Source organism: Medicago sativa, chromosome 1, assembly GCF_051527215.1.
Source record: "Medicago sativa cultivar Bolivia chromosome 1, Bolivia_mono, whole genome shotgun sequence".
NCBI lineage: Eukaryota > Viridiplantae > Streptophyta > Magnoliopsida > Fabales > Fabaceae > Medicago > Medicago sativa.
This window is the reverse complement of record NC_140749.1, coordinates 67262913-67287892: the sequence shown is the minus strand read 5'-3', so window position 1 is coordinate 67287892 and position 24980 is coordinate 67262913. Positions and strand designations below refer to the sequence as shown.

General features: G+C 34.8%; 2 protein-coding genes across 2 annotated transcripts; both read right to left on the bottom strand.

Moving 5' to 3' along the window:
- Nucleotides 1-1664: 1664 nt before the first annotated feature.
- LOC146956618 (uncharacterized) lies at nt 1665-4417 on the bottom strand. The gene is made up of 3 exons (XM_085749521.1): nt 3469-4417; nt 2242-3174; nt 1665-2167 (listed from the first exon to the last, which is right to left on the bottom strand). Exons 1-3 carry the CDS (start codon nt 4415-4417, stop codon nt 1665-1667), a joined length of 2385 nt encoding a protein of 794 aa, XP_085605647.1.
- Nucleotides 4418-20339: 15922 nt separating this feature from the next.
- LOC146956617 (flotillin-like protein 1) lies at nt 20340-24195 on the bottom strand. Its single transcript, XM_085729966.1, has 2 exons — nt 22899-24195; nt 20340-22266 (listed from the first exon to the last, which is right to left on the bottom strand). The coding sequence occupies exons 1-2, from the start codon at nt 23823-23825 to the stop codon at nt 21757-21759; spliced, it is 1437 nt and encodes a 478-aa protein (XP_085586092.1). The 5' UTR covers nt 23826-24195; the 3' UTR covers nt 20340-21756.
- Between the last annotated feature and the right edge of the window lie 785 nt (nt 24196-24980).

Below are 24980 nucleotides of genomic sequence, written 5' to 3'. Positions count from 1 at the left end.
CAAGAACAAAAGATGAATGTTTATGATGGAGTGCTACTCTATTTATAGCTTTACAATTGACTTAGAAACTAAGCTACTTATAAGGGCAAAACAGTAAAGCTGCAACGGAGTAACTTGGGCTTGAAGAAAAGCAGCAAAAGTGGTCCTGGAGGGTGGCACGGCCGTGCCACATGTTGGCACGGGCCGTGCCAAGCTTCTGACTTGGTAGAGACATATTTTTGTCTCGTATCTTCGTATTCTTGTACTGTATTTGCTCCAGTCCTCTTTCTTTTGCTCCAAGACACCTTCCACCATATATTCGTTCCTAAAATATAATAAAATGCAATTTGAAGAAAAAGATTCAAAAAGGAAATAATATTAAAATAAAATAAAACCAAATCTAAATAAAACGATACTAAATAATGCATAAAACTAGACTAAATTATGACTCATCAATGATATTCTCATTGGAATAATCCTAGTACTTTAATGTTCATAGTCTTGGATGAACATTAAAGATCCTTTTGACATAAATCTTTGTTCATGCCTTTATTGTTGATAGATCCATGCAGATGTACCTTTCTGGACCTCTAATTCATGTCAAGTGTGCTTGCATGTTCTTCACGTTCTTGATGAATCTGGGTTTGCTTATGAACAACCTTCTGGACTATCATCAGAACGTTCTGATCAACTTTCTGATTCAACATTCTGAACTAACTTTCTGAACTTCAGAGTTAGTTCATGAATTCAAATGTACTTTGATTTCTTGTATCTTGGTATGATTTAAACTTTGTTTGTGTCTTGGTTAATCACTCAAGAATGCACAAATACCAAGAACTATCAAAGTCCATTAATCTTTTAATCATCATAGATGCCTTTATTGCTTGATCCATGTAGAAGTACTTCTCTTGACATTTATTTATGTCACATATGCCTTGCATGACCTTGATCTATGTTCTTGAGATTCTGGGCTTGTATAGAAGCAACCTTCTGATCTCTTGTGCGAACATTCTGATCTCTGAGCAACATTCTGATCTAACTTTCTGATCTCAGTGTTGGATCTTGAAATCAAATGTCCTTTGATTACTTGATTCTTGGTATGATTTAAGCCTTGTTCCTGTCTTAGTAAAACACTCAAGAGCACAAGTTAAATACCAAGGAAATAATCAAAGTCCATTAATTCTTTAATCATATTGGTTTATTATCTTTAAAATTAATTAGGGATTTTGCCTCAACAATCTCCCCCTTTTTGAATATGATAAACCTATGATTTAGGATTAAGGATTTTGATTATATATATGAAGAATAACAGAGCTTGAAAATTTATTTTAATGCTCCCCCTCATTTTTATAATCCATTATGCAGAGTTTTTAAGAACTTTAAAAAGCTCCCCCTCAATTTCATAATATATTGCATAAAATAAACATATGCAGGATTGAACCAAAATCAATATTCATTCATTGATATAAAGCATGAAGTACCTTACATGATATATATGGTTCAAAACAAAAAAGAAATTCATAGCATGTGATCAAGCAAAAAATGAAGTATAAAAAACTTCAATAACTATTGATCACTAGACCTACTTAGGGCCTAAAACTAAGAAAAACTTAAGACCTTAAATCCTAAAGCTTCTCCCCCTTTAGTCATCTGCAAAAAGGATAGGGAGGATAACACAGACAGATTCAGGGAGTAGAATCTCCAGAATCAGAGGATGGTTCTTCATCAAAGATGGATTGGTCAACAAAGGTTGGTCCAGGAATGGCAAAACCAGGAGCATGGACTTTGACAGTCCAATCAGCCAAAGCACAGACAATTTTGTGAGTCTTGGTAGAGACTCTGAGTGCCCTAGAGGCTAGTTTCTCAGCCCTTGAAGGTTTAGAGGGAGGAGCAGGTGGAGCAGCACCAGAAGCTTCAGCCTTCTCTTTGTTGGCAGTCACAAAGGTATTGAGGGATTTAAAAAGTGCAGCTATGTTAGGAAGCTTGCTTGTAGTGGTGGTTTTCATTGGTGGTGGTGGTGATGTGTATGAGGGAATGGTGTTTGGAGTGGGAAGATCAGAGACCAAGAAGTTGCTTGCACCAGCAACAGACCCCATAGTTGAAGAAGAGAGGTTAACATTCTGAGCTGTCTGAGCCATACGTTGAACTTCTTCAGATGGTAAAGATCCAGAGGCCAAAGGCATTGGATCTGCTGACATGCAGGCTCATTTGAAGCATTTTGATCAATGTGTTGATCAGCAAAGAGTTGATTCAGCTCAGCACCTTGAGCATTCTGATCAACTGTTTGTGTTTCTTCAGCAGTTGGAGCAACTTCCACAAAGGGACAATTTTCATCAACTTGAATGGGTTCAGCAACTTGCACATTCTGAACTCCAGGTTCAGCAGCAGAAACTTCAACCTTCTGAGCTTGAGAAACTTCAACATTCTGAGCTGCAGAGACTTCAACATTCTGAGCTTCAGGAATCACAACTTCCTGAGCCACAGTTGATTCCTGACCATCTTGAAATACTTCATTGTTGAAGTCAGTATTGACATCTTCAATGTTAAGGTCAAACCCAGTTGAGAACTCCATTTGTGCAACTTGAGCATCTCCCTCAATTGACATGTTTGAAGCTAATATCTCAGCCACTTCCTGAGTATCTTCATCTACATTCTGAGTTTCCTTCTCAGTATTTTCTTCAACTCTTTGATCTAGATCAACAGAGTTTCCATCAGCAGTTTGAGGTATACCTTTATGAGCCTCAATAGCTTGCTTAACATTCTCAGCTTCCCTTTGAAGAGATGCATCATTATCCTTCTGAGCATCATCTTCAGTTAGTGACTCTTCAAGCAAAGTTTTGAACTGAGAGCTTCCTTCTTCAACAGTCTCCCTTGCAAGCTTGGAGACTTCAGAGAACATTTCCAATTCTGGTGGAGAGGAAGGTCTGGTTTCTTCATTCTTAGGAGATTCATCTCTGATTTCCTCTACCTTTCTCTTCTTTCTAATTTTCTGAACATTCTTATTAGAAGTCCTCTTAGCAGACCCAGAAGTTCTAGAAGTTGTGAAGGATGGCATGTTAGAGGTGGTGATGCGAAGTTGACCGAAAGTCTTTGATGTGAACTTCATGAAGTCAAGCTTACGTTTTTCTCCCTCAAGAGGTACTTTTGCTTTCTGAAAGATGGGGGTTAGGTGCATTCTATAGGGTAACCCAGCAACTGTTTGTTTGTAGGCCAAACAGGAATCAATCATATGTTGAATGATGATGAAGCAAAGGTTCAGCTTGGTTTTGTTCATGAGGTGGTAGATGATGCATAGGTCCATATCAGAGACAACATCAAAAGATCCACATTTGGGTACTAGGGTATGTCTAACCATGTTGTGAAGGATTTTTGGGACATCCTCTAGATTTGTGGAGTTAAAGGTGTGATTTTATTTGGTGTACTTGACTATGAGTTGATTACGGTTAACTCTAACATCATTGTACCATGAACAAGAAAACAGCTTATTACCTTCATTTGGGATTTTCAAGGCTTCAGAGAGAAAGTCTTGAGTTACAGTGATCTGAATACCCTTGACAGATGAGATGAGAAAGTTCTCATTTTCATTCTTCTTCTGCTTCACAGTCAAGTTGGTGTAGAACTCTCTAACCAGATCTTCATATGTATGTTCTTGCAAAGATACAAAGTTTGTCCATCCTTGTGGATCAGTGAACTCCTTCAGATTCCACCCCTTTGTTTCCAAACTCCCAAACTCAAAGTATTTTGTTCTGCTCATTGGTCTGAGAGCAATCTTCTCTGCTCTTTGAGCCCTTATAACTGCAGCAACCTTGGCAAAATCCTTTCCTTTGCCATGCTTTTTAGAAGAAGCTTCATCTTCATCAGCCTCTACATCTTCTTCATCTACTTTTGCAGCATTTTCACCATCATGCTGAGATGAAGGTTTTTCCTCTGAAGGAGAAGCAACTTTCTTTTCCTTCTTATAGGTTTTTCTTGCAGCCTTAACCATTTCAATGAGAGTTTGTTCAGAGTCCTCTTCTACTTTCTCTTCATCTTCCTCTTCAGGGACTTCCATTTCTTCTTCAGGATCTTCTTCAATTTCCTCTTCAGAATCTTCTACCTTTTCATCATCACTTGAATCTGTCTTCTTCTCTTCATCAGAGACTAGATTCACATGAGAGACCTTTGGTTCCTTTGAGGATTTCTTCATCCTAGTTGATCGTCTGGTAGGAATGGGTCTAGGTTTGGTGATGGGTTTCTTAGAGGATTTTGATTGGGAAGATTTTGGAGCGTCAAAAGCAGGGTAAATGACATCAGGAAGGATTGTGTGAACAGGGTTTTCATTTAAAGGTTGTTGATCAGAGGATTGACCAGCAGCGGCGTTTGGTGGTGGTGATTGAGAACGTTTCACTTGACTTGTTTCATCATCAGAGAACTTTGGAGTGGTTTTGGTTCTGGCCATGTTTCTTCGAAAAAATGAAGAACAGAGTGATTTGAAATTTTGGAAATGAGAAGAAAGAAGTTTGGATTTGAAGTAGATGTAAATGTGTTTGTGTGTGTTTGTGTTTGCAGTAAGTAAAGAGTATAGGGAAGAGAGAATCAACACACAGAAGTTTATAGTGGTTCATCCAATGTGGGTTAGTCCACTCCTCACAATCTTGTGAGAGTTTCCACTATGATGCTTGAGATAACCTCTCAAATCCTGCACCTTACAATTTTGTTCACCTGAACAATTACATCAACTGTATTCTCTAAGCCTCAGCAGGCTTGCACCTTTTTGCTAAGTTACCCACTTAAACTTTTGCACCTTTTGCTCAAACTAACACTTTACTACCCCTAAAGCTAGATGAGACTTTCTTTTCTTCTTGCTAAGTTACCCACTTAGGCTTTTACATCTTCAGCTCAAACTAACACTTTAATACCCCTAAAGCTAGATGAGAGTTTACAAGATGTTTGGAGTTTGAATGTTTGAGAAACAAACAGAGGAGGGAGAAGAAGAAGTTATCTTTAAAAGAGATAACAAAGAGAATTGATTTACACTACAAAGAAGGTATAACGACCCTTCAGTGATGATCAATTCAGAGAAGAAAAGAGGGAGAACTTATCTGTAACAAGATAAGGAAGAATTGGTTTACACTACAAAGAAGGTAGAAGGAGCCTTCAGTGATGACCAATTCGAATGCTAAAGCTTCAAACATATTTGAGATGTTTTCTTGTATGCTTTGCATTGGTGCAAGTTTTGCTGAGCCTTAGATCTGTATTTATAGAGTCTTTGGGCTCAAATAGCCGTTGTAGGGTGTCCAATGGTGTTATGCCACGTGTCCTGGGCCCCACAAGCTTTTACTTGAAAATCTGGGTGAACATTCTGACCATCAGAATGTTGTTGCGTTCCCAGGATGAACATCAGAATGTTGCTGTGTTCTTCATCAGAATGTTGGAAATTCATGATGTTCTTCATCTGGGTTCATCATGGATGAATGTTGGATGAATTTCTGGGCTTGCCCAGCACGTGATGTGAGATTTGTTTGAGTTTTATCCTCCAAAAAGTAGCTTCTCCATATGCTTCAAAAGTTGCTGGAAAAGTAGGATAAAGTGAACCAAATCTGTCTTGGACTTTGTGCTGGAAAGAGAGGATAGTGGTCTGCAGCTTCAGGCCCATGCTTCCAGGAAATCTGCTTGATTCAGTTCAGAGTACAAGTTATCTCTGATGCAAGATCTCCTTTTGCTACCTTTTTCTTCTTTCTACCAACTACACTGTTCATGGCTGGAAGCATGTGCAGGAGTGAACATTCTGATCATCAGAATGTTTCATTTGTGCTCACTTAAGGATGATTTGTAAGACTACGTTTGATGTAATCAATCCTAATAGTAGAGACATGACTGAAGTGCAGTGAATGCAACATCTAGGATGATATTCTCATTGGAATAATCCTAGTACTTTAATGTTCATAGTCTTGGATGAACATTAAAGATCCTTTTGACATAAATCTTTGTTCATGCCTTTATTGTTGATAGATCCATGCAGATGTACCTTTCTGGACCTTTAATTCATGTCAAGTGTGCTTGCATGTTCTTCACGTTCTTGATGAATCTGGGTTTGCTTATGAACAACCTTCTGGACTATCATCAGAACGTTCTGATCAACTTTCTGATTCAACATTCTGAACTAACTTTCTGAACTTCAGAGTTAGTTCATGAATTCAAATGTACTTTGATTTCTTGTATCTTGGTATGATTTAAACTTTGTTTGTGTCTTGGTTAATCACTCAAGAATGCACAAATACCAAGAACTATCAAAGTCCATTAATCTTTTAATCATCATAGATGCCTTTATTGCTTGATCCATGCAGAAGTACTTCTCTTGACATTTATTTATGTCACATATGCCTTGCATGACCTTGATCTATGTTCTTGAGATTCTGGGCTTGTATAGAAGCAACCTTCTGATCTCTTGTGCGAACATTCTGATCTCTGAGCAACATTCTGATCTAACTTTCTGATCTCAGTGTTAGATCTTGAAATCAAATGTCCTTTGATTACTTGATTCTTGGTATGATTTAAGCCTTGTTCCTGTCTTAGTAAAACACTCAAGAGCACAAGTTAAATACCAAGGAAATAATCAAAGTCCATTAATTCTTTAATCATATTGGTTTATTATCTTTAAAATTAATTAGGGATTTTGCCTCAACAACAACTTTCCAAAATTTTAATATAATGAGTAGTATTTGATTCAGATCAAATTTTCTACTGGAGTTATAAAAATGCTGTAGGGCACATGAGGTATATTTATAATCCACATTTGCATTGTATCTCTCCTCATGTTCCGATGTGGGACTTAGTGAGAATCCAAACTTTCTTTCTTTCTTTCATTTTGTAATTTCAACTTACAGTAGAAATTAGATGACAACAGTAAAAAGAATGAGGAAGCCATCTTCAAATAATGTCATGAGTAATGGTCCGCTATCAAATAACTATCTTCAAATTCAATAATTAGTACTAAATTTTCACTTCCAGCCAACAAATATGAGAAAACATACACAATCTTAAATAATGCTACAAATTACCAAACTATCTCGTGCAAACTCTTTTACATTCAACAAAAAAGAATGAGGAAGGAGATGGTTACAATTGATCTTGTCTCTTAGGAAAAAAAATATTCCAACTTTATTCTCTACAAAAGTCCGTCAATATTGCACGTAACCATTCCCGTATTTCCCCATTTTAATCTGTTTTTAACGCTCTGTTTGGCAGTAGCAAATGGGGCATTTGCATACTACAATCGCTGCAGGAAATTGCCAGCACACAGTCAAACCTCAACAGGTTCTTCGTCTTTGCCATCCCACAGTTTGATATTTCTGTTTCGCCAAAGGCTTCATATCGTGGTGCATAAGATGCCATACTACCCAATATTCATTTGTTTAGGCAGTGTCAACACCAATCCAACAATGCCATCTACCAATAAAATATGAGGGTTCTATATATTGCCACAAGCCAGCTTTTTTCCAGACCTCTATAGAAACAGGACAAATAATTAAAATGTGCCAATTATTTTCCAAACTGTTGTTGCATCTGGCACAATTTGAAGGACTCGCGTAACAAACGCCAAATAAAGTTCTTCACTATCAGAGGCATATCCAAATTCCAATCTAAAGACCAATCACTGGGAATATGCAAGTAAGATGTGTCTATGAGTGTGCTGTGTGAGTGTGTGTTATGGATAGAAGAAGAGGCGTCTGAAGTACCTTCTCTTCGTCTTCTACCACAACACACATCTCCCTACCTAGGTGTCCCACTCTTTCGCATCCTCATGCCAAAGATCAACTTGATCAACAAGTTCTCATTGGTAGGATAATTAAGGAGCTGAATTGTTCTGTTCAAAAAGGTATATGTCATGTTTTAATGCTAAACAGTAATCGTACCAGCGTCCCCTATCGCCCACCTAGTGCCTGCTTGCTTCCATAAACTTCGCCATACTCCCCTATAGGATAACTAAGTATGTGCAGGGCCCCTGCACATACTTTTCCATGTTAAACTCGGACTAGACCGGCAGATCACCATCTATCTATCAGACTAGACGGGACACCATTTCTAGCTCTAGGCCCACCATGAACGCCTGTGGGAATCAGAATGCTCATACTCGATGAGCAGGCATCATTATATTGATTACAACATTCAGAAGGCGATGTGGTTTTATTTACACCAGATTTGTTGAGAAATTTTAAGCCCCTATCTCCTATTTTTTTCTGTCCTATTAAAAGTAATATGGTTTTTTAAAACAATGGCAGCCGTCTCAAAATTTGGAGGAACATTATCTTCTAATAAATTAATTTGTGAATCCCACGGACAACTCTCAGCTACGGCACCTAATCCGTTAAACTTTGAGAAAGTTGTGTTCTGATGATGGATTAGCTCTCAAAACTGTTGACACCTTTTTCTTTAGCCTCTTGTTCTTCATGTGATGAGAATACTTTGATGCGTTGTCATTAAGTTCAATATTATGGAATAATGTGAACTCTGTCTCCATTACTCACAACTATTTGAGCAAAAAGTGAAACTCATTGATACATTCATCTTCCTAACAAGCGGCAAATCATCGTCAGCAATCTCACGACCATTTCTACTGCCCTGTTTAAGTGATGCTGATGCACAATCCAAAACCTTATCATATGTTGAGTCTAATATCTTCCTCAATTTTGATATGTAAACCTCTTTCTGATCCTGCTCAGAAAAGCCAGATTTAAAAAACGGGGGCAGGGGAAGGTGATACATGTCCCGCCCCCACCCAACCTACTTCCATTTACTATATTACTCTTATATTTACTAACCTTATTATCCATTTACCCATTAAATGGTACAATATTACCCTTTGATATTTTAAATATAAGTTGTGATTGATTTTAGTTAGATTGTTCAATTTAATCATTAATCTTTGATGAAGAAATAATATGCGGAGATTCGTAGACACACTTTGTTTTGTTGAAAATTATTTATCTTTGAGGAAGAAATAAAATGCGGGGATTCAACTTAGAGCGAAGCCTTGTTTTACAGAATATTGAAGTTTTAACATTAAGATTGTGAAACCTTTTTTTCTGCTTGTTTCATTCTTGCAGATTTGCAGCAAAGCCTTAGATTCTGCATAAAAGAACAAATCCAGATTTGTGCTGCATGGTTGGGTCATGATTGCAGATCCCCACATTAAGGACCAACATGATTTTTTTTAATATAACTTTGTGTCTCGTCTCGTGTTATATGGTGAAGTATTTCACATTAAGTTTATTTTCAAGTATAAGCTTGCATCTTGCTATTCTCTATGTATACCCTGTTTAGGTTGGATATCCAGCTCCTACAAAAGGAAAATTTAGATTTAATAGATTAAATGGACGAATCACAGAAATTGAACTCGACCATGATGGATTCACAATCCACTACAATAGAGACTTTGTAACTGACTACTAGTGACAAAGTGGTTTGTGTGCATATCTTGCTGAGATTAGAAGATGTCAAGCATGTACCTTGCTGAGATGCCTAAAGTGAACCCCCCATTCTTGGTTCTATCAAAAGATAAGTTTGTGAAAACTAAAAGCTGTAAAACGCAGACAAAATGCAAGAAGTTGTTGGTCTTATAACGAACTAGATAGGGCAGCGAATCAGCATTGTAGCCCAAAATTTAAGTTTGAATGCAAATTGCAAATAAGGTGTCTGCATACAACTAGCCATTTTTTAGTAACTAATCTTCAAATTGCAAATTAAGTGCTAAATTTCACTTCCCATCAGTGCTATAGTTTACGAAATTATCTCCAGCAAAACCTTTTACATTCTATCCTCTTCAACAAAAAAGAATGAGAAAAAAGATGGTTACATTTGATCTTGTGTATGAAATGTCAAAAAGGACAAAAATAGCTAGTTCTCCTAAATAATTATAACATTTGGCTCTATGAAAAGTAACAACCCTAAACATGGGAACAAAAGCTGAATCACATTTAAAAAACCAGATTCTTCTCCTGTGTATTGTTTGGACGAAGAGTATGACGTTGCATATGAATTAAAGCCACCGCAATGGAGAAAGATGGTAGTGCAGTAAGGTTGGTGGAAATGGATGTAATAATAGATGGTCGTGAACATTTACCATCCTTAAGGCCGGGCTGATATCGTTTGAACCCTGAAAAACGAGTTGTGTGCTCATTTTGTTGCATAGTATGTAATTGCCAATTGTTTAGTTAGAAATCAAAGAAATAAATACAAGATTGTAGAATCTAGATGCATACATGTCAAAAATATAACAAAATTGGCTTAAACTAATGATCCAACAATAACATGAGATCACTAACATTGTTTAAAGATAACAGGGGAAGAAGAAGAATAGAATAGAATAGAATAGAATAGAATATAGTATATATACTTGAAGTACCGTAAGTGGACATTAGAATTTTAATTATATTAAAATGGATTTGCAATACTCCTTTTCTCACATTTTGTGTTAGAGCATCTCCAATGGTAGAACCATATTTGTGTTCTTGAAGCATTTTGGTGGGGTCCAAATGTGCCACATGTGTATTAAGAACATTATTTCATTTTTACTCCAATGCAAAGAACAATATTTGTGTTCTTAACTTACATTATAGGGTCCCACAATTGGCCCCACATATTTTTATTCAATGTCCCATGTTTTTTCTTTCCCCACGTCACTCACTCTCCCTCCCACACTCCCCACCCTTCTTTTCCGTTTCTTTTCCTCTTTTCTCTCTCTTTGCTTTCTTTTGCCTGACACAGCCTGCAAGAACTTGTTCTCCCACTAGAACCGTTCTCCAACCTGTCCTCCACGTCACCCTTCTCCAATGCATAGAACAAAATTGTTGTGTTCTTGTGCTGTAAGAACAGTGGGTAGAACAAGCACTAAAGTTGCTCTTAGATTTTTGTGGCTAGACTATTAGAGATAAAACAATAATATTATTAAGGGATGAGTATAGGTTTTAATATAAAAGGAAGAAGAATGTAATTCAAAGATCTCCTAGAAGAGGGGGTGTAATTTTCTCTAAAATATAATGCATAAATTGGAGTGGGGAACATGTGTTTTAACATATGTTTGACGACCTTTAATCCCACCATTCTTCACAAAGTATCTTCTCCTAGAGATAAATCTATCACATAATTAACTAGACCAAAGTTCTCAACATAAAATTCCTGTTTGGAAAAATTTGAAAAATATTCAAATTAACCTCGATGAAACATCTATTGGATTCGCATACATTAAGAACCCACTAGCAATTTACTAAGTTAGTTTTTTAACTAAGTGCTGAGCCAGGAGGGGCCTTAGATCAAGAATTAGTTTTTTAAATCAAGCAAAATTGATTTAAAAAATAATAATAATAATTAAGTGTACTCATTAACAAAATTTTAAGACTAAATCTAGAGGATTTTCCCTCGATAAATGTATTTAGAGGGTTCCTTTCCTTTCCCCAAGCAACATAAATTTAGAAAACCAATTCTTAAAAGAAGGAATCAAATATTTATGTTGACTGCAGAAATGAAAAGGAACTATCATAAATAATCATATATAAAATAAATCATGTTCTTCTCTCTTGATGTAGGATACATTGCAGGTTCGCTTTGGACTTTATATTGGACACTTGTTGTACTTCTCTCTTGATGCACCGATGTGGGACTTCAAAACTAATGAGCACTCATGCAACCACTAGGATTTGAGTCATTGTCGTTTATTTTTCCTTTATTAAAATGATGTTTTAGCATGAAAGATTATTGAACCAACTTGTTAGCTTTTTTCCACAAGAAACTTATCTTCCCTTTTCACCTTTTTCTCTCTCATATTCTTTCTTTTAATTCCCTCTAATTCGTTTTCTTTATCAGTGGGTTCAACCATCTAAGACCACAGCTGTATCTTTACTGCTTCATTTCTTCCTCTTAGCATCTTTGGAAGCATATACATATACCTTTTTGAGACGACTGAAGTAAACTATCCATGTTTAATCCTATTAAAAGACAAGTTTCTGGAAAAGAAAAGTTGTAAAAGCCTGACAAAATGTGCATGAAATTGTTGGTGCTATAAAGAACTAATTCTTTTAAAAAAGGAACCGTTCGATCTAAGGCGCTTCCTGTGTTGTTCTATTGTTCTGTTTCTAGGAAATAATGGTTGTTGTGATGAGATGATGGTGATGATTAATTATAACGACGATGATAAGGCTTTGTAGATGCATCCTATAAGAGATATTGGCCTAAAATCCGAGATTTTCCCCGGGGTTTTCTTCTTTGGGATCAGCACAACGAATGTACTATTTTCCCCCTTAACCAATCGACCATTTGTGTGAAATTCAGTCACCATTCTAAAAAAAAAAAAACGTTTTTGATATCTTCCCAAAATTCCTTTATAAAGCCGAAATTGATTCCATTTAGACCTGGGCTTTTTGAACTATCACATTCCCAAACTGCCCTCCAAACTTCATCTTCAAAAAATACGTGGATCAAGTCTTCGTTAAGCGGGCCTTCAATTCTCTTAAATTGCATATTGGCTGGAATTAGTCTAACTCCCCTTGCCGCAAAATGACTTTGAAAATGCTCAACAATTCCATTCTTTATTTACGCCACTCCGGTCAATCTCCTTTCGTAATCGATGAAAATACATTGTGTTTGCATTGCCATCCTTCAACCACCTACATCTATTGCCATTAGATGCTGCAATTAAGAATTAAGAGGTTGTGAAGTTTAGCCAAAAGCTCTCTCTTAAATTTATTCTACCAATTTATTTGAATGTCGTTATTTTAATCACATGCAAATAAAGTAGTTTTTTTTGAGAGATGCAAATAAAGTAGTTAACTTTCACTTATATTTTACTTTGTACTTTTTTTTTTTTTGAAGTATACTTTGTACATGTTATTTTAAGGTTTGCACATATCAACGAAATCAATAAATTTTGTTATCTTTTAAATGAATATTTATTTTTTTCATATAACATCTTTAAATATTTATCATTTCATCATATCTCTTTCTTTTTCTATAATAAATATTTAAAGGTATTATTAAAAAAATAATGTTACATTAAATTTTTAAAATGAAAAAACAAAATTGGATTAGGCCTTCTTTTGTATAAAAAAAAAATGAACAAACAATTTCTACAAAAACGACGTGTAAAAATGAAGCAAGGTAGTAACTAACTAAGTCTCAACCACAAAAGATGGTAATTCAACTTTTGTCCAACGACCGTCTTTGATCAATCAACACTACTTACACTTACAATGAACATTCAAAATCACTGAGAAAACTCAATCTTGTGCCTAGGAAATTTGCCCCTTAATCACATCAATCTTTGTAATATATCTTCCTTAGAGATACCTCTACCACATAATTAAGTGGAGACCCAATTTCTCAAATATGAAATACCTTTCTTTAAAAGGTTTAAAAAATAAAGTTATTAGATGCATGAAATTTATCATGCATATTGCTTAATTTATAATTAAATTTGATTTCTATAATTTAGTTGACCGAAATTTTGCTCATGAAAACTATCAAATAATGTCAATATTTTTTATTATTATTATTATTATTCTGGACTGATGTGGCTATAACCCTACCATGCCTTAATGTGGGTCATCCCATGCAATCAATGATAAAAGAACACAAACAACAAACTCAACCATGCATGATGGTGATTTAACTCTAACATCTCGTCACTATTAATCAGCATAAGAGAATACTCACTCTTGTGCCAAGAAAATTTGACACCTAATCCCATTTTTCTTTGCAAAATAACAAATACTCTTTGTAGAATAACTATATATATATAGAGGTCTTCGCGGTGCGGTTTGGTTCGATGTTAAGGCTAAAAGTCATCTAAACAGCAAGATAAATAAGTATGCGATTTGATTTGATTAACTTTTGATAAAAAAAAAAGTTATCAAAAAATAAATATATAAATATCATTTCTCAAATAAAAATAATAATAATTGGAAAATATTTTAAGAGTGCAGCACATGCATTATGGCAAGACAACGATCCAGAGAAAGTGCAATTAAATTTTAATTCGCCTTAAACTTAAAAACGATTAAAATTGCATTATCTTTCCTCTGGTCAAAGTCCAGCCATAGTGCATGTGGACCCCAAATGCAATCGGATTTATACCAAAATATGCGGTGATGAATTGCTCAGACTCCCTTCTCTTTTTATATTGGACATTTGCTTTGTCTCTCTCTTCATGCTCCGATGTGGGACTTTATAAAGCACTATCATAATACAAAACATGGCCTTTCATTCTTACCGTAATAATGTGAGAATCTACACCCTTTTCCCTTTATTTTGAACTTCAACTTGCAGACTCATGGTTTAACATGTTTGGAAGTTGGTTGAATCCACTTGCAACGATTTCATTATAGAATGAAAATAAAAATAATTGCAGCTTCTATAAAGAACCTTATCTGATACTAACCAAATTAAATAAGTAAAGATTGAATGTTATTTCCAGGTCAAGCCACAATATAAAACAGGATCAATATATGCTTAATCAAAAGTAGTGACTGTCTACTTGTTAATATATATATGATCTAGCTTAAAAGCTGACAAAGTGGTTGAGTATGCATATATTGCTCACATTCTGTCAACAAAAAGCAGAAATTAGATAACTACAATAAACTTAATCACATTGTTTATTAGAAGAGTAACACTGCACAGAGTTTCCAATAAAAAAAGTTGGAACTACCATAATTCATTTACCCTAAGAACTTAAACGAAACATGATGAATAGCTATCTTCCTCATCAAAAAGTATGACAACAAGCACAATCTCAAAGCTACAAGTTACCAAACTATCTCCACCAACCCCTTTTATATTCTATACTTTTCAACTAAAAAGAATGAGGAAATATATGGTTACAATTGATTTTGTCTTAAGAAGTGTCAGGAAAGACAAACACTTCTAGATCTCCAATATAAGATAGGATCTGGCGCTATGAAAAGTAACAAACCCTAGACGAACAAAACCTGAATAACGTATAAAAACTAAGAATCTTCGCTTGCATTTATAATACATAAAAAAGAGAATTATGGATGTAAATAAACTCATAGTATTTTTTATTTGTACTATGACAGATTGGCCGAAATGTAGGACGATGCATATGAATTATAGCCGCATCAACAGAGAGACTGTAGTGCAAAAACGGGTTGGTGGAAATGAATATAAAATATATAGATCGTCATGAACATTTGCCAACCTTAAGGCGGGGCTGATATAGTTCGATCCCTACAAATAGAGGGGGTATGATGGTCATCATGTTGCATAGTAAGAACTTGTCAATTATTTAGAAACCAAAGAAAGTAATTACAATATTATACATGTTTGGATGTCAAGATCAAGAATATAACAATTAAGTTTAGAACAAAACACATTTGGCAAAAAAAATGTTCACAGTTCACATGCTCTTTTGCCTAGGATCCGATGATAATATGAGATTACTAACATTGTTTAAAAATAATTAAGAGTAATGGAATATGAGATATATACAAACATGAGTAACTAAATCAATTGACATGCACTCACCTTTTGTATCTACTTGAGATAGAGCCTCTATTTTGCTAGATACTTTCTAAAGTATTGTAAGTGAACATCCCTCATCCTAACCACCAGTCACCATTTCTGGTTCTAGGCCCACCATTTCTGTATCCAATACTCAACAACTATTTGAGCAAAGAGTGAAACTCGTTCATACATTCATCTTCCCCACAAGCGGCAAATTATCGTCAGCAACCTCACGACCCTTTCAACTCTCAAGGTAGTGGAACTTGAAGTGAAACTGATACACATAATCCAAGGTCTTAATATTTGTTAAGTCTACTACCTTCCTCAATTTTTCTATGTAAACCTCTATGTGGTCATCTGCAGAAAAAATAAAATGAAGAAACCATCGCATCCATGAACATTGGATCATTTCCTGCCATAAATTTGAAGTTGAAGGTATCCAATTAGAAATACAAGAGGTGGAAGCAAGCCTTTAATGGATCCATAGTTATAATTCTATGCAAAGTGTTGTTTCCTTTTCAAGTTTATATGATGAAGATATACTTAAACCACTAGAAGAGACCATAAAACCATAGCATATCAATCCTTTAGCATCAGAAAAATTTGACCTGTTCAAATTGTGATTTCTATCTGAATCACCAAAATTCAACATGTTATCATACTCTTACTCTCCATTACTGCACCTAAAGTCTACTCTTCTCTGTTCCCACTTGCTACAGCACAATCTAAGACAAAATTTCTATCAGAAGATTTATCTGTATTTAAGCTTTGTGATAACATCTCTATGTTTGTTGCGCATAGGCATGCTCCATCGACAATTATTTCTCGTTTACGCTCACCATATGCTTTGGAATCCAATTCTAAAGTCCATTAACATGTCCAAAAAAATAAACCCTTGAAGAAAAATTTACAAGTATTGATGAATGAGAGTTTGATCTTTTAATCAAACATCTTAGATATGACTTTGAAGAGAGCCTAATTCATCTAATAATTCGTCCCTATCCCTGCACAAGTAAAGCAATGCATCTTTTTTTCCATTGGCCTTCTTTTTGAATCCATAAGCTTACATTTTCAGGATTATTGATTACAACCTTATCTCAAAGTCATTGTCCAAAAAATGAAGTCACAGAGAGAAAAATTAATACTTCAAAAAAAGATAACATACACAACAAGAAAATTGTATGCAAAATAAGGATGAAAAACTATAGTTTACTTGAACTAAAACAACAATACTTATCTATCTATCTCATTCTCAAATATTGTGTAAAAATACTATCTGTATTATTTTTCGTCAAAAAATAAACTCAACATAGTGAAAATTGGTTTTCCAAATACCACCAAATTTTCCTTTCGCATTTTTGTGGGTTACTTCTGAAATACGGATTTTCCTTTGACATCCATTAACACAATTTCAGACATTGCATCTCTAAATAGATCAAAATAGAAATCTAGAACTGCAATTAAATCTAAAAAAGAAAAATCTTAAAATTTATTTTAAAGAGTTCACCATTGGATTCCTAAATTTTGTATGAGCCTCTAAAGTATTCACTTTAGTATTAAAAAATCTTTAAAATATTCACTTTATTATTAAAAAATAAGTGAATAATAGATCATATTAGGCTCCCACAATCATTCACGAATTCAATAGTGCACACACTGAGGTGAACGTGAGATTTGAGATGTGAACGTGAGATTTGAGAATATGAAAATATGACACAAACTAAAGGCTCGCTTCGGATTTATACTCGACATTTGACAAAAATAAATTATCATTTCAAGATTGATATAAATTCTGAAATCCTAATGAGATCGAGTTCACTCATTAGGATTAAAACATGATCAATTCTGAAATCCAATGGTTATTTTCACGGAATTGAATTTGGTGATGTAACTGCGTGGACCAGTAACCGTTCTCAACCATCCAATTTGAATCAACGATCGTGATCAATTAACTGTGTTACAATATATTTGCACTAGTTTAGGAATATTCCTATTAAAGTTTATCTGTTTGAGTCAGTCAACCACCATATTATCAACTTACATAGCTGCATGTATGAGAAAAACAAGTCGTACAGTAAAAAGATATAACGCAACTATTTCTATAAAAGTTTCACTTTTATAACGAACCAACTTGTTAGTTAATTTCCACAAGAAACTTATCTTCACTTTTCACTTTCTTCTCTCATGTTCTTTCTTTCGATTCCCTCTAAATTTGTTTTCTTTATCAGTGGGTTCAACAATCTAAGTCCACTCCCCTATTGTATCTTTACTGCTTCATTTCTTCTTTCTTACCATCACCGGAAGCATATATATACCTTTTTGAGACAACTGAAGTGAACTATCCATGTTTAGTCCTTTTAAAAGACAGGTTTCTGGAAAAGAAAATTGTAAAGAAATGTGCATGAATTCGTTGGTGCTATACTGAACTAATTCATTTGCAATAGTTTGTTCAATAAATGCTGGTATAATGTTAAAAACATGAGCTAACCATAGATGTTCATGTAGCCGCTCTAACTAACTCATGAGCTACTCGTGAACTTAACCAATGAGTTTGGTCAACTAACATTTAAAGATAAAATACAATCTTTAATAATAAAACCAAATAAGAGAGATCGTTCGTAGGATTATTGAAGCTATCAATCACCAATTTTGAATCTAATTCAAACGCTACATTGTCTGGAACAATCTCTTCCATCCATTCAATGGCGAGTAGAATCCTGACTGCCTCTCCTTCCTAGACAGTTATCACAGGCATATAAATTGAAGTTTTTTTTTTTCAAATAAAGTTTCCTTGATTGTCACCTAGAAATACCTATTCCAACTTTATTCTCAACAAAATCCGCGTCAATATTGCACATAATCATTCCCGTATTTCCCCATTTTAATCTGTTTTTAACGCGTGCTGTTTGACAGTAGCAGACACAGTATTTGCATCCTACCACCGCTGTAGGAAGATGCCAACACGCAACAGTGTAAACAAAAAAGGCTCCACATCGTGTTGCAGAAGAGTCTGTACTGCACATTATTCATTTGTTTAGAAAGTGCAAAGTGCAAATACAAAATCAACAATTCCACCTACCAATAAAATATGGGGTTCTATATATTGAGACAATCCATCTACCAATAGGACTCGAGTCTAACATGGTGAAAAATGTCTGAAATAACAGAGAATAGTGAGATGCAACCTTATAATTGAAAATAAACTTAATGGTAATTACTTCACCATATATGGGGTTCTATGTATTGAGTTCGAGGGACTCACGTACCAAATGCCAGATAAGGTTCTTCACTATCTGAAGCATTTCCAAACTAAGGGCCAATCACTGGGAATATATAAGTAAGATGTGTCTATGAGAGTGTTTACAGAAAGTTTTTAAGAGGACTTAATTGTAAATGTACATTACTATCCGGCCACCAAGCGAGCATGTCATGAGTTCTGGATGGAAGAAGAGGCATCTGAAGTACCTTCTCTGTGTCTTCTGCCACAAACAGACTGCTCACTACCTCGGTTTCCCACTCTTTCGCATCCTCGGACCAAAGATCAATTTGATCATCAAGTTGTCATTAGTAGGATAACTAAGGGGCTTTTTGTTCTGTTCAAAGGAGTATATGTTCGGTTTTCATGCTAACTATACTTTGCCAGTGTCCCGGTGATTAGTAATCATACCAGTGTCCCCTATTGCCCACCTAATGCCTGCACATACTTCACCATGTGAAACTCAGATTGCTTCAATAAATCCCCAAAAGAATGATATCTAGTCTTGAACAACTTAGCCACCATTGAATCCGGATTTGTCACAATCTACCACACTTAAACCACTAGAAGAGACCATAAAATCATAGTTATGATTTTGCGCAAAGTGTTGTTTCCTTTTCAAGTTTATATGATGAATATATACTTAAACCACTAGAAGATACCATAAGATCAATCCTTCAGCATCAGGAAAATCTGTCCTGTTCAAATTGTCATATCTATCTGAATCACCAAAATTATCATACTCTTCTCTGTTCTCACTGGCCACAGGACAATCTAAGACAAAATTCCCATCAGAAGATTTATTCGTCATTAAGCTTTGTGATAACATCTCCATGTTTGTTGCTTTTAAGCTCATAGGTATGTTCCATTGAGCTGCTTTAACTGCAACTTTATGTACCAATTTGAAGCATTGATGAAGATATTTCGCGTTCACGCTCACAATATGCTTTGGAATCTTATTGTCAAGTCCATTAGCATGCCCAAAAAATAAATCCTTGAAGAAAACTCAACTGATTTGTGATTGTAGTATAGAGCATTTACAGGTATAGATGAATGAGAGTTTGACCTTTTAATCAACTTCTTTAGCCGAGCCTTCGAAGAATCTTCGTGTTAAGTGTATAGTTCTTCCCTATCACTACACAAGTCAAGCAAGGAATCTTTTTTCCATTGGCCTTCTTTCTGAATCCATAAGCTTACATTATCCATCTTTTTCTACCTCTACTATTCAGGATTATTGATTACAACCATCTCTCAAAGTCATTGTCCAACCATTGAAGACACAAAGAGAAAATCATAACATACAAAAAGAAAATTTCATGCAAAATACTATAGTGTTTCTTTTATCCAATACGAATCTCACTCAAGTCGGAAAATGTAGAGAGAAAAACAGCAAATGTAGAATATAAATCCGAAGCGAGTCTTTTGTTCTATGCAGAGTTTGATATCCTCACGTTCACTGTAGTGTGCACTATTTCATTTATGGAGTTTCTACCGAGGCTTCAAAGCAACGAATTTGATATTGTTCACTTTCTTAATTCACTTTTGAGCTTCGGTCAAAATTTAGGAATCTAATGTTGCACTCTTTAAAATTTAAAACTAGATTTTAAGATTTTTATTTTTTTGATTTAACTGCAGTTCTTGATTGTTATTACGATCTATCTAGAGATGAAGAAGATCACTTTGGAAGCATCATCATAGTTTTTTCCTTCAAACACTATAGTTTTTCTTCCTTATTTTGCATGAAATTTTCTTGACTGTTTTTCTGAATACTCCTTTCTATCACTTTTCACCTTTCTATCATTTACCTTCTTTCTTTTATTTCCTCTCAATTTGTTTTTCTTAATGCAATATACATATTTAAACATTGATCTTTCACAACATTTTCATATTAAACAAAAACCGAAGACTTGGTGACTTGGTGACTTGTTTTTCTTAATGCAAATATACATATTAAAACATTGATCTTTCACAACATTTTCTACTTGAGGCAGAACCATCGGTGGACAACCCTCATCCCAGCCACCACAGTCGCAGGGACCACCAGATCTCCATCTTATCTATCTATCAGACTAGACAGGGCACCATTTCTGGTTCTACGCCAATCATGAAGTCCTTCTGTAACAAGAATGCTCATATTTGTTGAGCAGTCATCATTATTTCGATTACAACTTTCAAAAGGCGATGCAGTGTTATTCACACTGGGTTTGTTGAGAAATTCTAATCCACGGCCTCCTATTTTTTCTGGTCTATTACAAGGAAGATGGTCTTTTACAACAATGACAGCCATACCGAGTTCTTAGGAAAAAAAAATAGCATGTATATAATTTGGTACCTATCTAGTGTGTGTATGTAAATCTCACTGCTTGCACTGTTTGCAACTTTCATTCCTATAACATACAGGAATATTCTTGCAAGTGCTAATGACAATCAAGTAAAGATTCGGGATGTTGTTGCCGAGAAGTGTGATATTACGATGGAGCGTCACACCCAGAAGAGGCAAGAATGGCAATTAATTTATACGATGTCTATATTTTAATGTTTATATAATATAACTCTTCAAAACATGATAATGAAATAGAAATAGTAGCTCCTGTTTATGAGTATGCATATATACTTCCAAATAAGAAAAAACCATAATGTAATGTTCGTCAGTCCTTCTCATGAGCTTAGTTGTTATTGCAAAAATTCCATTCATAAAATACCAATCATGAAAAATTGTAAATTAATTTAGCATATAATATAAGATTTTGAACTTAAAACTACTAAATTACCAAAATATGACAGTATCAAGCATGGGAAATTCCATTCATTTCCAAGCATGAAAAATACATTACTTTTGTACCATGCATGAAAAATTAGCATACTTATGGCAAGTTAAATCATCATAAAAATCCATTCATAAAATACCATGCATATGAAAAAGACTAGTGAATCAGACACATGTATCACACAATAAAAAGTACTACTGCTAAATTACCAAAATAAAAGGTATTGCTACTATAAACCTAATACAAGCATCCTCCTAATTAAGAGCTTTTGTCGGATAAGGTTCCCATCCAAGCAGGAGGCAACATGCCTGTTTGCTCATGGACAGTCTTAAACAGAGGTGGCAGCATCTTGTAAACACCAGCAACCTCTTTCATGCCCATAGAACCTTCCGTTATTCCGCCTCCATTGTCACCTCCATTAGTCCAAATACTAATCTTAGGTTCAAGTCCACGTACTGCCTCAGCATTGATCTTAGCCATCTCTTGAAACATGCCACCATTTATCATCAAGTAATCCCTTAGAGCTGTGTAGTCGTTTCCAAGTGCATTGAGAAGTGTATTTACATACACTCCTTGAGCATTCCCAAGTGTCACAATCCCTTCTGCCTCTTTTTTCTTTGCGTATAGCTCTGCTTCAGCTGCTTGCTTGCGCGCATAAAATGTTGCATCTGACAATGCTTTCTGTGCTTCTGCCTCTGCCTTCTTCTCATACAGAATTGCTTCTGCTTCTTTTTGTTTCTTGTATAATTCCCAGTTAGCCTCTTGTACCTAAACCATCCAAAATTTCAACCAGTACTTAAAAAATAAACATTGAAAATCATTCATCTAGCATACAACCTACTTTGTTATGTTTTACTTCTAAGTAACTGTTTCATGTTAAAAAAATTGACAAGGTTTGGTTGGTAGTAATAATTCCATATTCTTCAATCTATTTGCTATTTACATACCATATGTCAATCGTTTTGTTTTATCCAAACGAAACATAGCACTTGCTAACTCAACAAACTTGACCAAAAGTACACAAAATAATAGCAAGCAAAGGGATCCACGATTTAGACTTGGCACATTCCTAACAAAATTAATTTAGAACAAAATTGTCATGAAACAAATATTATATGAACATACCATATGATTTAGTTTTATAATGATACATAAATTTAGCAAATGATAGATTCATGTATGCCAAAAAATTTGACTATTCCATAGTCCATATAACATATTAAAAAATAAAATAAAAAAATAAGTCTCGTTACATTCATGTATGCCAAAAAACTTTAACTACAGTGACTTATTTTCTACCAAAAGATATTAAAGTATTATTATTGTTGCTAGTAAAACAATTTGAATAATAATAATAATTTTAATAAATGAAAGAAGGAGTTATATTTGCATGGACTAACCTTGGTTTCATACTCAACACTAGCTTTGCTAAGTAAATCAGCTTTAAGCTTCTCAGTAGTAGTCAAAGCATTCATCCTCTCAACCTCACCTTGCAACTCGGCTTCCCTTAGAGCCACAGCTTTAGAAGCCTCGACTTCAGCCACTTGAGCCGCCTTAGTCCAAGCTGCTTTCTTCTTCGCCAACTCAGAATTAGCCTCAGCCACTTCAGCCTCTCTTTGATTCTCAAAAACCTTCACTTCAGTCCTAACTCTAAATCCCTCCTTGTCACTCTCTCCAGCCCTCTGCATAGCAATAACTTTCGTCTCCGCGTCAATTTTTGCTGCATTCTGCAGTGTTTGCCCTTCCCTAGATTTCGAGCCAACTTCACCTTTCATCTTAGCTTCTGCCACGTCAACCCTAGCTTGATTCGCTGCTTCCATTTGCGTCTTTTGCCCTAAATATGAGAAATATTCATGACCAGGCACATCCACCAATTGCTTAACATTGGCATTGTAAATCAATAACCCGAATTGGTTTAGTTCGAGTTGAACTTTCTCGAATACTTCTTGTTTAAACTCTTTTGTTCCTCTGAAAACCTCTTCCATGGTCATCGAAGCAGCGAGGACACGTGTCTCCCCTTCGATGATTCCTTGAACTAGTTCCTTGACATGATTCGAGAGTTTATCATGAGGTGAAATCAGTTTAGCGTATTTGAGGAGGCTTTCCTGATCGTCAACACGAGGACCAATTGTGAAGACAGCGGGAAGAACGAAAGGCAGTTTTTCGGCACTCATGGCTTGAACTTCGAAGGTATAATTCACCGGGGAGAGGTCGAAGACGGTGCAAGATTGACCAGGGAAAACCCATGATTTCTTTGCAAGTTTGATGTCTTCGATTCCAGCTCCGGTTATCACAAGGTACTCGGATGCTTTTGCTACCCTGTACATCGTTTGATTTTGATTTGATTATCGAAAACCTCTTGACAAGAAAATTGAAACAAAACACTTCTGAGTGACTGTGTTCTTTCTTATGGCTTAAGGTTTATGTTTATATATAGATAGAGTTTGTTATGCGATAAAGGAAACTGGGAGGAAAATAGCATCAGTTGTTATCTGCTTTTCTTGTTTTTTGTTGAGAAAAAACCGTTATACGTAACTACCCTTCAAAAATATATATAATTTTTTTTTACGGAAAAAAATAATTAAACATATGTAACTTACATTGTCATTTGTTATCTACTAGTTTTTCTCCTTCCAAAATTACCCTCAACTTTTAATATAAATATAACATATAACAAATAGATAAAAGTAAATTCAAATATTAAAACAAAATGTAACAAATTTTATATGTTCGATTTTTTCCTTATCATTTAAAAAAAATAATGGATGAGAATGAATTTAAATATTAAAAAGTGTAACAAACACAATTTATTTTGATACGCACAAAATATTTCGTGTAACAAGCACGGTATGAATATATGTTCTGTTTTTTTTTTCCTTTATCCTTCAAAAAGTGTAACAAATTAGATCAATTATATGTCACTATAAATATAATCAACAAGAAAACGATCATTATTTTGTTTTTATTTTTATTTTATATACAGACAAACCAAAATACGTTAAGTTGATAAATAATTTCGTTATATGTTTTGACAATAATTTGTAGATAAGTCGATGTACAAATAATTTCTATTAATATTTAAAAATTTAAAAATTGTAATCAAAATTATACAAACAAACATAATAAAATACACACACACGTTAGTGCGGTAAAAGAGCAACAAACATAATCAAAATTAAAATTTCATAAAAAAACATCATTCATAATTTTCAAAAATTAGCGCAATAAAAAGAGCGAAAACAGACACGTGAGTCTTTTCGCTAGTTGAAATTGAAATAGATAATCATGGGTAGTTTGCTTTGTTATAACTTGAAAACAACAAACATTTATACTTTTAGTTTTAATAAAAATCAAAATTTCGTAAAAAAACAACCGTTCATAATTTTCAAACTTTAATGCAATTAAAAGAGCGGAAAGACGGACACGTGAGTGCCCGTCTTTTCGCTAGTTTAAAATAGGCTTAATACATGCTTTGGTCCCTT

Excerpts from the sequence above, each read along its gene's own strand:
- LOC146956618 (XM_085749521.1), bottom strand. The coding sequence starts at position 4,417 with ATGGCCAGAACCAAAACCACTCCAAAGTTCTCTGATGATGAAACAAGT. Across the intron at positions 3,175-3,468 it reads CTTGAAAATCCCAAATGAAG|TTGCTGGGTTACCCTATAGA; the intron begins GTAATAAGCTGT and ends ACAAACAAACAG. Across the intron at positions 2,168-2,241 it reads AGTTGATCAGAATGCTCAAG|ATCCAATGCCTTTGGCCTCT; the intron begins GTGCTGAGCTGA and ends GCATGTCAGCAG.
- LOC146956617 (XM_085729966.1), bottom strand. The coding sequence starts at position 23,825 with ATGTACAGGGTAGCAAAAGCATCCGAGTACCTTGTGATAACCGGAGCT. Across the intron at positions 22,267-22,898 it reads GTGTTGAGTATGAAACCAAG|GTACAAGAGGCTAACTGGGA; the intron begins GTTAGTCCATGC and ends TGGATGGTTTAG.